General features: G+C 40.2%; 1 protein-coding gene across 2 annotated transcripts in view; it reads left to right on the forward strand.

The window, feature by feature from the left end:
* GFM2 (GTP dependent ribosome recycling factor mitochondrial 2) overlaps window positions 1-16,540 on the forward strand; it is a 17,888-nt gene continuing 1,348 nt past the window's right edge. Inside the window, exons 1-20 of one of the 2 annotated variants that reach the window (XM_044446448.1) lie at window positions 1-172; window positions 297-374; window positions 632-719; window positions 1,415-1,460; window positions 2,692-2,789; window positions 3,542-3,667; window positions 5,860-5,948; window positions 6,856-6,944; window positions 8,558-8,618; window positions 8,738-8,923; window positions 9,914-9,994; window positions 10,568-10,716; window positions 11,107-11,247; window positions 11,335-11,434; window positions 11,953-12,142; window positions 13,036-13,112; window positions 13,761-13,899; window positions 14,012-14,197; window positions 14,912-15,027; window positions 15,414-15,596. In XM_044446448.1, the coding sequence (XP_044302383.1) occupies window positions 149-172; window positions 297-374; window positions 632-719; window positions 1,415-1,460; window positions 2,692-2,789; window positions 3,542-3,667; window positions 5,860-5,948; window positions 6,856-6,944; window positions 8,558-8,618; window positions 8,738-8,923; window positions 9,914-9,994; window positions 10,568-10,716; window positions 11,107-11,247; window positions 11,335-11,434; window positions 11,953-12,142; window positions 13,036-13,112; window positions 13,761-13,899; window positions 14,012-14,197; window positions 14,912-15,027; window positions 15,414-15,596 (2,247 nt within the window). In that variant the 5' untranslated portion in view covers window positions 1-148. Of the gene's footprint in view, window positions 173-296; window positions 375-631; window positions 720-1,414; window positions 1,461-2,085; window positions 2,182-2,691; window positions 2,790-3,541; window positions 3,668-5,859; window positions 5,949-6,855; window positions 6,945-8,557; window positions 8,619-8,737; window positions 8,924-9,913; window positions 9,995-10,567; window positions 10,717-11,106; window positions 11,248-11,334; window positions 11,435-11,952; window positions 12,143-13,035; window positions 13,113-13,760; window positions 13,900-14,011; window positions 14,198-14,911; window positions 15,028-15,413; window positions 15,597-16,540 lie in introns of those variants that run through there. The other variant, XM_044446449.1, reaches the window with a different exon arrangement.

Here is a 16,540-nt window from a genome sequence, read left to right on the forward strand (position 1 = left end):
AGGTGCGACTGTGTCGGCTTGCCTTGCCCTTTCGGGTTTCCTTATTGAGCTTTTCTGAGGCAACAGCGAATGGAGGCTAAAGAGGATTTTGGACGATAGTGGACTGGTTAGAGTCCGGTAACAATAGCGACCTGGTGGAGGCGATGGCATGGTTGCTACAGCATTGAAATATGTATTCTATATGAACTGTTTCATCATTCATCGCGGTTTCATCCGGCGCTCCAGTTAATGAGACGCTCATCGATTTCAGATACGATACATAAGTGCTTGAGTTAACAGTGCTCTCCTTTCTGTAGAAATTACTAACGTTGCCAGGATACTGGATCAACATGCTGCGAGATACACGGAAATTGATAGTGAATCCCATCAAAATGGTATGTTTTACATAGGTGAATTTATCAAGAGATTTTTAATTTAGAAAGGCCTATAAAATGTGCATAGATGAACGCAAGTTGATATCATTAACAGGTTGTCATAGCAAATATAACTGACTAAATATTTTAATCAAGGCTGTGGTGTATGTTGTCGAATCAGCTTGCATACCACAATCTAGAAAGACCATTTTTCTATCTAACAGTATCGTGTTATGTAACCATTTTGCTTTCTTTAATGATGCCTTTTCTCTTTAAAGTGTCTGTATTGCAGAAGAGCAAGAGTTCTGGCTTTTAGAAACTTCAAAGAGTGTTTCACTCTTCAAAGAAATTACAGTTATCAAGGAGGTAACTTAAATCATTTATAATTATAAACTTGTAAGCTCTTTTCAACAACTTTGCCTTAAAAAGGAATTTTCCTTAATCCATTAAGAGCTGTCGTTTCCATACCTAAGTCACCCCTTATAATCGACCAGTGCATGTGTGGGTGACAGAGCAGGGTGGCAGTTCAGCTCTCAGGGGCATGCACAATGTGCTTGCAACATGAAATGGTCGAAAAAGAAATGATTAGCACTATCAGATTTGAATGTGATGATCTAGGGTAAATTTAGGCAACTCCTTCCAACCCTCTTGTATAGGTGGCTTGTAATTTCACCTGACAGTGCTGATAAAGTTGTTTAGCCACAGAGAACCTGTGTAGTTAATGGCTAGAGTGCTGGAGCTCTTGAGATCTGGGTTTGGGTCCCCACTCAGCCATGAGGATCAGTAAGTGATTTGGAGCCAGTCACCGACTCAGCTTAACCTACTTCACAGGGTTCTTGTGAGAATAGAATAGTGAGGAAGGCCATATAAGCTGCCTTGAGTTTCTGGCAAGAGAGAAATAAAAAGAGGGATATAGATGTAATGAATAAATAAAAGGAGGGGACTTGGTGTTCAATAGTAAGTTCTTATGAAAGAGCTGGGAGGTCTGTTCTGAAATATGATCATTAATAGTTATTTAAATAATTATACATTCTTTCCTTTTTCTTTTTCTTTTTCAACAGGGGAGGTGAAGTCTTTGCGCTCAATCATCACTCCACCTGTGTCTAAGTAATTCCTGTTTTCTCTATGAAGAATATAGTAAGGGGCAGTAAATTAGAAGACTGGCAAACTTTTGTGGCAACAACCTTTGCATGTTCAGTTTGATAGTATGGCAGAAACTATGTTAATAAAAATTGGGATGGTGATGTGGTAGACATTTTGCATCATGCTTCTTTATATTTAATATAATTTTATATTTAAGCTTCTTATCAAGAGCAAACTCTCTCAAATTTACTCCTGTCATTCCTTCTTGGCAAGGGAATAAGTTGTTTGTGTCTTGGAAAGCAGAGGAATGAAATATTGCTTAATTATTATAAGTGAGTTCTATTGTTCAGCAGCACTGAAAGGATTACATGGGAAAATTGTGGTCCTATTTACACTTTGTGACTTTTTGACCTCAGAAATTTACAGTAAATCACTGTGGTGTGGCCTTTTAAATTTTCCTTGATCTTAAACTTTTCCATTATAACCGTGAGTAGTGACACACACATTCGGAGGTTGTACAGAAAGGCAGGGCTTGAACATACAGTTCGCAAAGAGATGAGCAGAGTTTGCTCTAATGTATGCAGTTTGTAAAGATGAAATACATTAAAATATAATTTTAGGCTTGTCTGCCATTTTGTTTCCTAGTTGAATTCAAGTTGCTGGTGTTAATAAAACCCTACATGGCTCAGAACCCTAGTACTGCATTTATTGTCTCTCCCAATATGAACCTAACCTGGTCTTTGGGGTGAGTGAGCTGCAGAGGGCCTTTTCTGTGTGCTCAATACAAGAGATGCTTGGAGAATGTTAGTACATGTGCAGACCTTTTCCGTGTTCACCCCATGTTTCTGAAACACTCCTCAGGGAGATGACCCTGCTATCTTTTTGGTGTCAGGCAAAGATGCACTTATTTTCTTAGGCACTCAGACATTAGTTTTGGCTGAATTGTTATTGGTTGCTTTAGTGAGATAGGCTGTGAATGGGGAGGAGATTTTGTGGATGAATGCTTTTTATATTGCATTGTTTTCAAATGTTTAGTGGTGTATATTTGTATTTGTATTATTCTGCTGATGATGGTTTATACAGGTTTCAGGGTTATCCTGCCCCCTTGCCTCCTGTTGTATTGGTCATAGATTCCTTTCCTGTATATGCAAATTGCTTTGAGGCAGCTTCTCCTAGTGGGAAATAACACATAAATGTAATAAAAATTAATATGTTCAGGTGCTAAATTAAAACTCTTTGCTTTTCTTTTATATAGAATCCGCAACATTGGTATTATGGCTCATATAGATGCAGGAAAAACAACCACCACAGAAAGGATGCTGTATTATTCTGGGTACATTAGAACTCTTGGAGGTTAGTGGTGTGTGGGTATGTGTGTGTGAGAGAGTGAGAGGCAGAGAATTTTAACTACAGTGATTCACACAATTTGAGAAACATCATCTGCTTTATGGAAAGCTTATTTAGTATTTTACAGCCCAAAACTGCATCTCCGGTAATTTGGCTGCTAGCACATTTTGTTCTTACCATCTTTTGGGCTGCTGACCTGACTAATGGCTGCTTTCGACAACTTTTGAAGCACCGAGTCCATCTACTTTGACAATAGTGGTGTGACTTCATAACTAACAACTAGTCCTAATTTGCCCCGCCCTCCATCATATTTCATTTAATGCTGCATCTTTTAAGCTGTGATGCTTACATTTTTAAAGTGTGGAGGTTTTGCTCATCACATCAAGGTTAAGATACTGACTATCATTACCCTTGCTATTATTTTCTGACAATGCACCTCACCTCTGAATTTGCTGTTTGTCCAACATCATGCACTGTTCATTTGTATGTGTGCATCAGGATAGCCTAAGTTCCTTGCAGTAGTCTGAGAAATTCAGCATCTTGCTGCACTAGTGCAGGAGGTGCTGGTTCCTTTATACAATCGTAGCCGCAACATTGATGTCCTATGCAGCTAGCCCAGTCTTTGACTTTAGAACTGAATTCTTACAGATTTGTATAATAGTATTCTAATTATTTTACATTTATTTTATTCTGATGAAATGAATCTTCATTTTTTCTTTGACTGCACTGGAAACATACATGCTCATCCTATTAAACAGATGTTGATGATGGAGATACTGTAACAGATTTCATGGCACAGGAGCGAGAGCGTGGCATTACCATTCAATCTGCTGCTGTAACTTTTGATTGGGAAGGCTATAGGATCAACCTGATAGACACACCAGGTACAATTTTTAAAAATGATTTTTAATTCTAACAAGTGTGATAAAGTAAAATGTGGCAAAGTAAATTCAGCTGGCACTAAAAATGTGACTTTATGGATAAAATCTTGGATACTTCCTCTTCTGAATTACTGTTTTTTACTTGAGGGGGAATAGTTATCTTAGGCTCTTTACTGTGCAATCTCAATTAAAATGAATAGGAACAGAAATGGGTAGAAAGCAGGAGAACCTCCTGCTGGATTCTGCTTATTAGCAAGAAACCGGTAAAGATTAGATATACTGTATATCACAGAAGTGAGTTCACCCCTCACATTTTGTAAATATTTTATTGTATCTTTTCATGTGACAACCCTGAAGAAATGACACTTTGCTACAATGTAAAGTAGTGAGTATACAGCTTGTATAACAGTGTAAATTTGCTGTCCCCTCAAAATAACTCAACACACAACCATCAATGTCTAAACTGCTGGCAACAAAAGTGAGTACACCCCTAAGTGAAACTGTCTAAATTGGGCATTATTAGCCATTTTCCCTTCCCGATATCATGTGACTCATTAGTGTTACAAGGTCTCAGGTGTGAATGGGGAGCAGGTGTGTTAAATTTGGTGTAATTGCTCTCACTCTCTCATACTGGTCACTGGAAGTTCAACATGGCACCTCATGGCAAAGAACTCTCTGAGGATCTGAAAAAAAGAATTGTTGCTTTACATAAAGATGGCCTAGGCTATAAGAAGATTGCCAAGACCCTGAAACTGAGCTGCAGCACAGTGGCCAAGACCATACAGCGGTTTAACAGGAGAGGTTCCACTCAGAACAGGCCTCGCCATGGTCAACCAAAGAAGTTGAGTGCATGTGCTCAGCGTCATATCCAGAGGCTGGCTTTGGGAAATAGACGTATGAGTGCTGCCAGCACTGCTGCAGAGGTTGAAGGGGTGATGGGTCAGCCTGTCAGTGCTCAGACCATATGCCACACACTGCATCAAATTGGTCTGCAGGGCTGTCGTCCCAGAAGGAAGCCTCTTCTAAAGATGATGCACAAGAAAGCCCGCAAACAGTTTGCTGAAGACAAGCAGACTAAGGACGTGGATTAGTGGAACCATGTCCTGTGGTCTGATGAGACCAAGATAAACTTATTTGGTTCAGATTGTGTCAAGCGTGTGTGGCGACAACCAGGTGAGGAGTACAAAGACAAGTGTGCCTTGCCTACAGTCAAGCATGGTGGTGGGAGTGTCATGGTCTGGGGCTGCATGAGTGCTGCCAGCACTGGGGAGCTACAATTCATTGAGGGAACCATGAATGCCAACATACTGAAGCAGAGCATGATCCCCTCCCTTTGGAGACTGGGCCGCAGGGCAGTATTCCAACATGATAACGACCCCAAACACACCTCCAAGACGACCAATGCCTTGCTAAAGAAGCTGAGGGTAAAGGTGATGGACTGGCCAAGCATGTCTCCAGATCTAAACCCTATCGCGCATCTGTGGAGCATCCTGAAACGGAAGGTGGAGGAGCGCAAGGTCGCTAACATCCACCAGCTCCATGATGTTGTCATAGAGGAGTGGAAGAGGACACCAGTGGCAACCTGTGACGCTCTGGTGAACTCTATGCCCAAGAGGGTTAAGGCAGTGCTGGAAAATAATGGTGGCCACACAAAATATTGACCCTTTGGGCCCAATTTGGACAGTTTCACTTAGGGGTGTATTCACTTTTGTTGCCAGTGGTTTAGACATTGATGGCTGTGTGTTGAGTTATTTTGAGGGGACAGCAAATTTACACTGTTATACAAGCTGTATACTCACTACTTTACATTGTAGCAAAGTGTCATTTCTTCAGGGTTGTCACATGAAAAGATAAAATATTTACAAAATGTGGGGGTGTACTCACTTCTGCGATATACTGTAAATTCTCCATAAATTTTAAAAAACCACACCTTGTGTTTCATAATATAATCATCTAACATTTAAATCCACCAAGGATTGTTTCTAGATACTTGGACTAGATACTTGTGGTTTGGTTTTAAGGCTGAATCATAGAATATTTGAAAGGGGCCAGAGGGCCATCAGGTCCAACCCATACCTATTAAATGCCTACCCATTAACGATGAAACTGTACAGTGTTGTTAAAGAAATATTGCTTAATATTAAGGTATCAAAATTGTTTCCTCTTATTACTTTTGAATGAAAACTGGACTTTAGGTCATGTGGACTTTACAGTGGAGGTGGAACGTTCTCTGAGAGTGCTGGATGGAGCAGTGGCTGTATTTGATGCTTCAGCTGGGGTAGAGGTAAAAATGACTCTGTAGTGTGCCATGGCTTTGTTTCATGTTACTTGTGTTTATATAGCCATAATTTTAATTGTGAAGAACTTAGGGCATTGAAGCTGCTCAGTCCCCTGCCTCACATTTAAAGTATGTCTGTCTTGGATCACATGTTTTTATGTCACAAGCAGGAGGAGCAGGGAAGGTTTACAAGCCTTTTGGAATTGTTCAGTGATGTCAAAGCAGTTCTGCATCATGTTATCCTGCAAACTACCCCAGGAGGAATACTTACTCTCTGGGAAGCAGAATTGCATCCCCTGCATCAAAACATCAGTCATCTTTCTTGGACTGAACAGCAATCCGTCAAGTTCAGCGTTCTTGCTTAGTTGCTGTCAGATGTGTTTTGTAGTTTTCAGTTACAGAAATACATGGAGGCATCACGGAGTGGCTTCAGTTACAAATAGACCAAGATTGTTGTTGGTTTTTTTAAGAACTTAGAAAAATAGGGCTATTACTGCACTCCAGTATTATGATGGGCAGCTGTTAAAAACCTTTTTTCCATCCCATTCCTTATTAGGATCCCTACTGTATCTACCCCTTACTTGACTTTTTTCTAACCTAAAGAACTTCAGACTCTTCAGCCATTTCTCCAACTTCTTGATCATTTTCCTCCAGACCTTTCAATCAGCTGCCATCTTTCTCTCGTCTATTCTTATTCATCTCATTTTTGTTAAACCCTGAGTTCCTATCTCATCTTTGTTGCTACCATTTTAGTTAGGGGTTCTATCCAATGTTATGCCTACTTTGAGCAGATGTATTGAAATGAATGAAATTTAAGTTAGCCTAGCATTAGAGCTAACTTCAAAATTCTCAATTGCTATGATTTAATTTAGATGTTGAACTGAAAAGATTACTGTTTTCCTTCTCTGCTTAGGCCCAATCTCTGACAGTCTGGAGGCAAGCTGACAAGAATCATATTCCACGTATTTGCTTCTTGAACAAGATGGACAAAAATGGAGCAAGGTACTAAGATGCCTCTTCTCTTTCAGGGCCAGTCAAGCTAGGAAAGCCACATGAGGACATGAGAATGCTTTCTAATTACCCAAGAGTCTTGTAATTTGATGGCAGATGAACGTTAACCTTTAGTAGTCCCTTTGATTCCTTTTAAATGCAAATAGTCACCTGCTCCTTGATGATCAGGCAAGGTAGCTTCGTAAAAGTTGCTTGATTCATCCTTTGATAACACAAATAACTAAGATAGGGTGTGCATAGAGAGGTCTGAAAAAGAATGTTGTGAATGACTGAGTTTTGTGGATACTTGCAAGAGTGTTTTAAAATGCTTAGTTAGAGAAATTAGATAATTTTAAATACAATTTTTTTCGCATTGTGGCTAAGTCTGACATTACAGGCCTATTAAGCTGTTTTAGCTGATGTGTCAAAAACTTCCATTTGTCCTGTAAGCTGGGCTGTTTCCTAGGGAAAGCCTCATTCTGTCCATTTGTTATTTATTTGTTATTTATTTATTAAAAAATTTTTATGCCGCCCCATTCGCCGAAGCCTCGGGGCGGCTTACAACAATAAGTTAGGTCATAAGTAAAAATTAAAACATATACATTAAAATAAAATACAACTATACAATATAAAATAAGCCGCCCTGGCCAGATAAAATTCAATAATATTAACATTTAAAATGCTGCTTAAATAAAAAGGTCTTCGCCTGGCGCCGAAAAACAAATAACGACGGTGCCAGGTGGACCTCCCTGGGGAGTGCATTCCATAACTTAGGCGCCACCGCTGAGAAAGCCCTCCTCCGAGTACCTACCCTCCTAATTTCTTTCACGGAGGGTTCCCGGAGAAGGGCCTCTCCCGCCGATCTCGGGGCGGCTGGGCATATAAGGATGTAAGCGCTCCTTATTAGGGGCTTCCTGTGTATTAGCCATCCTTTCAGGTTCCAGGATGGCACATCTGGCAGCTCAGCATCTGAGACATGCATATGCATGGCACACAAGCCCGTATTGCACTATAACTGACTTGCTGGTTCTGTGCAAAGGGCCTTCTGTGGCATGCCCGCGTTGAAACAAAAACAAAGTGAGTCAGAAGGGTCCCCTGGGCCGTCTAGTCTGACCCCCGGCTCCAGCCAGCTTCGTTCATGTAATCCCCAACACATGGTTGCCCAGTCTTTCCTCGAACACCCTCACTGATGGGGCCTCAGCCATCTCCCTTAGAAGCCCATCCCATATCCTGAAGTGAGCGTGGGAGCAGCTTCCTATGTCAGCGGTGGCTACTAATGCCAGGCCTGTGTCCAGTTAACACAACTTGACATGCTGCACTGGGTGTCCTTTGTCTGATGGGTCTTATTGCCAGGGAGAGCCAGAGGCTATGTAATCAATTCAGGGTTTTTAATCTTAATGAACTGTTAAGCTAGCTAGTATGTACCATTTATAGTTCAATTGTTTTATGTATAGCTGAAAAACTACATTTCGGGAGGTGTAGAATTGGAGAACTCAAGTGTTGGGAATATTGCTGAGGTGTTTATTTTCTGGTGCTGTTTCCTGTATTAGCTCCTTCCTTTTATTTTATACTGAATGAAGGGAGCAGGCTTTTTTCAAGCTAATGGTATCGTAATTTGTCTTCAGTTTCACCCTTGCAGTTGAGAGTATCAAGCAGAAGTTGAAGGCTAAGCCTTTGCTTTTACAGGTAATTCAAGTAACTATCAACATTAATTAATACATTTGATTTACAGTTTGATTAGTGCTGTTTAATACCTTGATACTACTGGGCCCTAACTAATAGTTTTCTTTTTAAATTCCATACAGTTGCCCATTGGAGAAGGAAAGAGTTTCAGGGGAATAGTTGATGTAGTGACCAAGGAACAACTTGTCTGGAAAGCAGCTGCTGAGTTAGATGATGGAAAGATGTTTGAGCGGAAATGCTTGACTGAAACTGATGATCCTGACTTGTTGCTGGATGCCACTGATGCAAGAACTGCCTTGATAGAACAAGTAAAGTTCTAAAGTAAATATATAAATGTTTGAAATCGTAGTATTGTAAGCCATCCTGAGATCTTGTATAATAGGATGGCATACAAAAGCTGTAATTAATTAATCCAGAGATGTGGCAGTACAAGGGGGTGGGCAGACACAGCCTTTTCTAAGGGTCAGGAAACCTTCCTGATTGGCTGAGAGGATGGGGGATGTTGCTGAAAATTGAGCAGAGCTGCCTTTTATGGGCAGGAACACTACTGCCAAGCCCCTTCAGGAGCATTCCCTGCTCAGGAGATGTCTTTCAGGGAGCTGCTCAGTGGAGGAAAGAGTGGGATCCAAGCAAGTCTATTTTTATTTACTCCTTTCAGCTCCAAAAACAATAAAGCCATTTTGAATGAAGAGTGGACAATTTAGCAGTCATCTGTGATAGCAGATACACGTTGACACTGACATGAAGGATCCAAGATCTTAGTCCTTAGCTGGTCAAAATATAAAGAACAAAACAACAAATATTTAATGGCTTTGAACCTTTAAGAAAAGTTAATTATGTTACCAATTAAAACATGTAATTTTTCAAGGAAAGTGTCAACATGCACTTTATGAGGCAGCCCTGAAGGATGCTTAATGTATGACATCTTCCCTTTATTTTTAAACTTACATTCGGCTATATTGGTCTGAGGGCCCTCTAAGTAGATTACAGTCAAATGAAAATGCATCATAACAATGACAATAAAAACAAGTGATTAAAACTCAATAAGCAAAAGACAAAGTGAAACAGGACACAACTGAGGGCAATTAATCTAAAACTCTATAAAATAAAAGAACAGTTTTAAGATTCTTATTTTCATTTTGAATTCTAAATTTGAATTCACTTACAATTCTAAATGGCTAGTTTTGGAAATTTCTAAAATTCTGTTTAGGTTGAGGTTAGTTATATAGACTAGTTGAGGAGGACTAACCTGGATAATGTGTCATGACAGCAATTTAAGAATGTATTTGCTTTCTAAGCTTGCAGATCTGGATGACGAATTCGCTGAATTGGTCCTTGGGGATTTCTGTGATAATCTTGATTCAGTACCAGTGGATGAGGTATGTAGCTTTGCTTGATCATTGTATGAATTAGATGTTATAAACTTTTCAGTGTGCCTATATATTGCACAGTGGAGTCCTCTTCTAACAAATATGTCCTAAGAGTGATGCAGCTAGTCTCAATTTTTAGAAAGGAACGACAAGGTACTATACCAGATTGCATTGCAAAAATATGTTTTGGTGATGGGAAAAATGAGATGGTGGCAGGTAAGGAGGGAAGAGTTTTGATATTGCTGTAAATCTGCAGGTACATGATATATTGTCAGTACCTGGAATTAAGGAAACTCTCCCTTCCCAGGATGACTGGATAATTATCTTCTGTCATGATGTCAGTATTTCAGGTCAGACACAGTCCTAACACTGCATTCCTATGTATGATTTTTAACTGGCTTTTTAAAAGCCATGCAAATTTATGACCAGTCCTCCCAGAATGCCATTTGTGCATTCAGAATGCAGTTCAAAGGCAATGTTTGAGCTACAGTACATAATGTCCTTACAGCAGGCTTCTTAGCCTACATGTTAAACTGAATCTTAAGTAGATATGTATGAAAATGGAGACTCTGCTTGATGCAGTTACATTCTGCTGTACGAAGAATAACTCTCGCTCAGAAAGCAGTGCCTGTGTTCTGTGGAAGTGCACTGAAGAATAAAGGTGTTCAGCCATTGCTGGATGGAATCACCAAGTATTTGCCTGCACCAGATGAGTGTCGCCATGACTTTCTGTGAGTAAGAGAAAATGGCGTGCCTTCACGTGTTTGAGCATAGGTTGGGAAAACGATGAAATGGAAAGTATGTATTAACACTTTAAAGTGCAATAGCAAGCCTGTTACAGGCTAGGGTTCTGAGGCTGAGAGTGACATCTGGAAATATACATACTGCAGTGAGCTGGTGCCTGGAGCGTGTGTGCATGGTTGAGGGCTCATGATCCCAGTTCTTTCTGTAAAGCAAGCTTTTTTGCTTCTTTGTTTCAGTCTAGCTAGATTAGGACCTATTACAATTGTTCAAATATCCAGTGAAATACCTCATTTATTTTAGTATTCAAATGCTGAGTAAATTTAGCATCCTGACTTAGTGGGTATGCAGCTGAAAATCTGTTGGATTTTGTTTTTCAGGCAGTGGTACAAAGATGACTTGTGTGCTTTGGCATTTAAAGTTCTCCATGACAAGCAGCGTGGGCCACTGGTTTTTTTGCGTATTTACTCTGGCAAAATGAAGCCTCAGTCATCTGTGTATAATATTAACAAAAAATGCACGTAAGTCCAAAGGGAAGGGTGTGAGCTTCATGGGAGGTATGGATGCCTCAACAAAAGTGATATCTTAACACAAGCCATCTATTACAGAGAGAGGATGAGTCGTCTGCTCTTGCCTTTCGCTGATCAGCAAGTAGAAATTGCCTCACTAACAGCTGGCAACATTGTCCTGACTGTTGGGTTCAAACAGGTAAAAGGAAAAAAGTGAATCTAAAATGTTTCTGTAAAATTGCATCAAATGTGGGAATTGAACCTTTTTGCTTGCAAAATTGCAAAATTGACTGATTTATATATTTTATAATATGGGTTAGGAAATCCCTTTGTAGCTATCAGGAAGCAGCACATAAGGCTTACTGTGAAATCCTAGATATTGCTACTCAGGAGTAAGCTGCATTAAGTTCAGTGCAATTTAATCCAAGGTAACTGGGTACAAGATTGCAGGCTTGGCTTTGTAGTAAGGAATAATAGGTGGGACTTTCTCACTTTTCCTTTTAAATACAGTTCTTTATACTAGCAAAGAAAAACAGTGGGAGAACTTGGTTTGATACAGAACAAAGAACTTGCTTTAATTGCTGTCATATTAAATTGGGTTGTCTTTCAACTGGGAAAAGACCACATTCACTAATTGGTTACTTTTCAGTGATTTTAATGATGAAAACCAATTATGTTGACAATGCAACATGTCATTTGTTGTTTGGCATGCACCAGACCGCCACTGGCGACACCATTGTTTCATCAAAGTCTTCTGCAGTGACTGCAGCTCAACAAGCTGGAAGAGATGTGGGGTCAAAGCACAGTCGAACCAGTGAAGTAGAGAATCTTCTTTTGGCTGGCATTGATATTCCAGAGCCAGTCTTCTTTTGTACAATAGAGCCACCGTCTATGGCCAGGCAACCAGGTACAATGCAGCTCCTGAAAGAGATGCTAGCGTATTCTGAATGTGTACATGTTTGTGAAGAAACTACGCACAGAAGCGTAAATGTGTTTAAAAAGGCTCTCTTGCTTAGCATCTGATATCACTTGTGGAGCTGGGGTGGGATAAATGCACTTGGCTAATTTATAAATGTTTTAGGAGCAGAATCCTATGCATTTTGAGATAGGCAACAGTCTTACCACTTACAGCAGGGCTGGCTGGAGAATGTTGAGAGTAGTACGATTTTCATTTTTCCATCTAAATAGTCCCAAGCTCATTAAATATTATAAGTAGCTTTTCAGTTCCTGGGTAGGATGCCTAATACAAATTCTAAAGCTAGGATCTAATGATCTATTGAACTAGCTTCATATGCTGAGGATTAACATGGTTAGCAGTCCTCTCTGCTACATGATAATAGATTGCTTGAAATTGGCTTGGGGTGTTTCAGAAACAGTGTATAATATATCATCCTCAAAGGGAGGGGAGGAAAAATACCTCTTTGGAGGAGCATAAGCTTGAAATAGTTCTTCAGTTTCTGAGCTGTCTTCTTATTCCCCTCAGTTTTGAATTACTTTTCTTCCCTTGCATGGTGGACTTCTGGTCTAGGTTTTCAGTTGGAAGGCAGAATCGTATAATAGATAGTAAACAGGTATAGCAGCTGGTTGATTCAGCAAAGCTACTTGAGATTTAGTTGCACGGTTTTACCTTTCTTTGATGAGAGAACCAGGAATATTTTTGGGCCAACTTTACATCCATTACTTGGGAACCACCTCTTTCCCCTATCTTTAATTGCCACAGATATGCATGTCTACAGTCTAGTCTGGGTTAAAGCCAGATATGCTGCTTATACCTAATACAATCCATGCTTTGAACTCTAGATCTGGATAATGCCTTGGCGTGTCTGCAGCGAGAGGATCCAAGTTTGAAAGTCAAGATGGATGCTGACACAGGGCAGGTAAGTCTACAGCATCCACAGATGCCTGCAAAATTCTCCACTGTCCCTTCGATAAAATGTTTAAATAAATTCCCCGGAGAGCATTCGGCAGTCTTCTTTTTCTCACTTTCTAGCCTGCTTCTATCCATCTGTCTCTTTAGCTCACTATTTGTCCCTAACACTTATCCTTTAACCTTGCTCCTTTTCCTACTCCTTTCCCTTGTTCCTTCCTTCTCCCTCCCAGCTGCTAGCTTCAGCTTTACTCTCCCCACTTTTCCTTCTTTTTCTCTTTTGCCTCCCCTCCTAGCTTTATCTTTACTTTAAAAGGTCTCCTTTTAAACCTTGATTGCTATTTTCTCATCTCTGCTTTGAGCCACACTCTTTCTCTCCCCTTAAGCACACCTCTTAAGCCTTGCAAGGCCCCCATGGCAGCCACTATGTGACTAATCACAACCTTAGTGGAACCATTTTGTGGTGGTGCCCACAAATTCTCAAATGCCTGCAGGTCCAAAAAGGTTGGGGATCCTTGTCTACAGGGTCCAATGATTACTTTTTTCCTTTGTCATGACCCTCTTTGGAAGAGAACAAAGGAACACCCTTTGAACCATTGTCATAGTTCATCTAGTACTTTTGATGTTACTGTTAAGGCTGCTTTAAAACCTTTCCCAGACTATTCTTTGTGGCATGGGAGAGCTGCACATTGAGATCATTCATGACCGAATCAGACGTGAATATGGACTTGAGACTTACCTTGGACCTCTTCAGGTAGCTTACCGAGAAACAATTGAAAACTCAGTTCAAGCTACAGGTAAGACTAATATTAAGGACCTGCAATTGAATCACTTGACTTGACACATTACAAGTTAGCTTTCTTGAGTATGAAATTTGGCACAATCCATGGCATTTTACTTTTATTTCAGATACACTGGACAGAACTATAGGAGAAAAACGACACCACGTCACAGTGGAACTGGAACTGAAACCCTGCGTAGGAGAAATGTCAGTTACTGCACCAGTCATTGAGTATGCTGAAAATATCTCTGACTTGCTTCAGCCAGACCTTCGTGAAGCTGTAGAAAATGGTATCCATTCCTCATGCCTTCAAGGTAAAAGCCACATCAACATTTACTTTGAATTTGTTGGAACTGTTTGATGAAAAATGTGATGTGCTAATTTTTCTGAACAGTTCTTAGAGGCAAAGCATTTGCATGCATTAGCTGCATGGGGCAGCATTGTCTTAAAATCTGAGCGCTGCAGCCTTTAGCACTTAGTTAAGACAGACAGATACATTCAGAAGCCATTCTGTGGATAAAATAAGCTGTAGGTTTAGTGCCATAACTAAGGAAATACCCGCATGCAAGCAGCTAAGCTCAGTTGAGGGATGACTCACCATGTGCTGTTTCTGAACAACCTTGAAGGACTATAGGTGATGCAACAGGTTAGTTTTATCTGCCTAATTACTGACTTCCTGATATACTTTTTATTTCCCTTTTCCCCAGGATTACAGGAAATTTGGAATTCTGATTTAATTTAGCTTAGTTTAGTTAATACTAAGTATATTTCTTTAAATGTTTACCAGAAAAGATGCATAGATATTGCACAATTTCATGTTTTTCCAAAGTTTATAACTTTTTTTTAAATGGGATGATTAACTGGGCTTGCTGTCTATGATCTGCTGTCACTGCATGTCCTCAAGAAAGCTACTGTCACTGCCACTAAAACACTCAAGGCAGAAATTAAGAAATGACGTCTTCATGCCTTCATGTGAAAGCTCATTCAGCATTAAAATGCTGATGCATTATTTGTTCTTCCTACCATAGGACCACTTCTGGGGTTTCCTGTTCAGGATGTGGTAGTGACGGTGCACACTGTGGCTGTAAACCCTGAGACGTCTTTGACAATGGTTTCTGCTTGCAGTGCTCGATGTGTGCAGAAGGTATATGGAGCCAAACGGTTTTGCCTAGGCCAGGTGCAGCAGTAAGCCTGTGTGCCCCTCAGTAGTTCTCTTTGTTTGGAAGCAGTTGTCCATAGTTGCACAGTATTTTGGTGGGACATTTTTGAATCTTCAAGATTAAAGCATGCTCGTTAAGTCAATACTGAACAGTAAGTCAGTACTGAACAATATTCAGTATTGTTGTCTGTTTTACTTCTGTTCTAGCGTTTCATTTCTTTGCTGCGAAATGTGGTGTTCTCTCTGCTCATGCACAACAGGAAAAGGTGTAATACAAGTTGGCCCAGTGATCTATATATCTGTATTAAATATATTGCTCTTTGCACTGAACAAGTATCTGGTTTTAAGGATGTTGTAATTTTGCTTGTTAGGCTTTGAAGAAAGCTGATAGAAAACTTCTGGAACCTCTCATGAACCTGGAAATAACCATGGGTGATGACCACCTTGGTGTAATTCTTGGTGATCTTGCACAGAGAAGAGGCAGTATTCAGGAAATTCAGAGTCGCCAAGATAACAAAGTGGTGATTGCATCAGTCCCACTAGCAGAAATGATGGTACGTTGTTTTGCTGCTGGAAACTGAAGCTGCTATTTATCTTGATCTGTGCTCCCATCTTAGAAACTGAAACTCAGTTTACCCTGAATTTTCATCATGGAACATGGCCATTGATTTTTTTAGGTTTGTCCTAGCTTGACTATACCTCATGACCAGATATAGTTCCTTTACAGGAGTCTGACCACCTAAAAGAGCAGCCTCCTTAGACAGGAGAGGATCAGCTGGGAACAGGCATCCTTCTGGAAAACTCAGAAAACAAAATCCTACTTGAACTTGCAGAAAAAGGCAAAAACGGCATGTTGTTTAGCTCCTTTTCTGTACTGTTCACACCATCACCTCCTTCAGTTAGCACTGTCATGTATTCTACTGTGTTACTTGTAGCAGAAGTAGAAGGAAACCAGGCAAACTTCCCAGTTAAATCACTTTGACCTCGTCTCTCCCTCAGTTTTGGGGGCTTCTGCTGGCCATCCCTTCTGAACTCTTTGGGTCTAGATGCCTTGCTCCTAAGCAGTGCAGTTTGAGGTTTTCCCTCTTTTTATTTTACTCACTAGTATTTTTCATTTTAAAACATTATCTTTACTTTCCACCTGAATTAATTTGCCCATCTGCCAAGTCCCATACCTTGGCACTAGGAAGGGTCTTCTCCAACTTGGATCTCAGTCCACAGGAATCTATTAGAATAGATAGATCGCTATAATTTTCCTTTTCATTCCATCCCATTTCCCTAAAAGCTTGGACTACACTGTTACATAGACGAAAGCTTTAAGAATTGCATTTCACTGGTCTATACAGGTAAGAGTTTAGGTGGAACTAATTAAATTGCTGGTTTGGTCTGTGAAACCAGCAGGTATGTCACAGCTGTTGTGTTTCATGCTCCAATAATGCTTTTCCTCAGCGAAAGTTAAACTTTAGTTTACTTCAGCCAAAATGTTCTTTGCTTTTAA

Source organism: Varanus komodoensis, unplaced genomic scaffold (assembly GCF_004798865.1).
Source record: "Varanus komodoensis strain SLA01 unplaced genomic scaffold, ASM479886v1 scaffold5, whole genome shotgun sequence".
Lineage (NCBI taxonomy): Eukaryota > Metazoa > Chordata > Lepidosauria > Squamata > Varanidae > Varanus > Varanus komodoensis.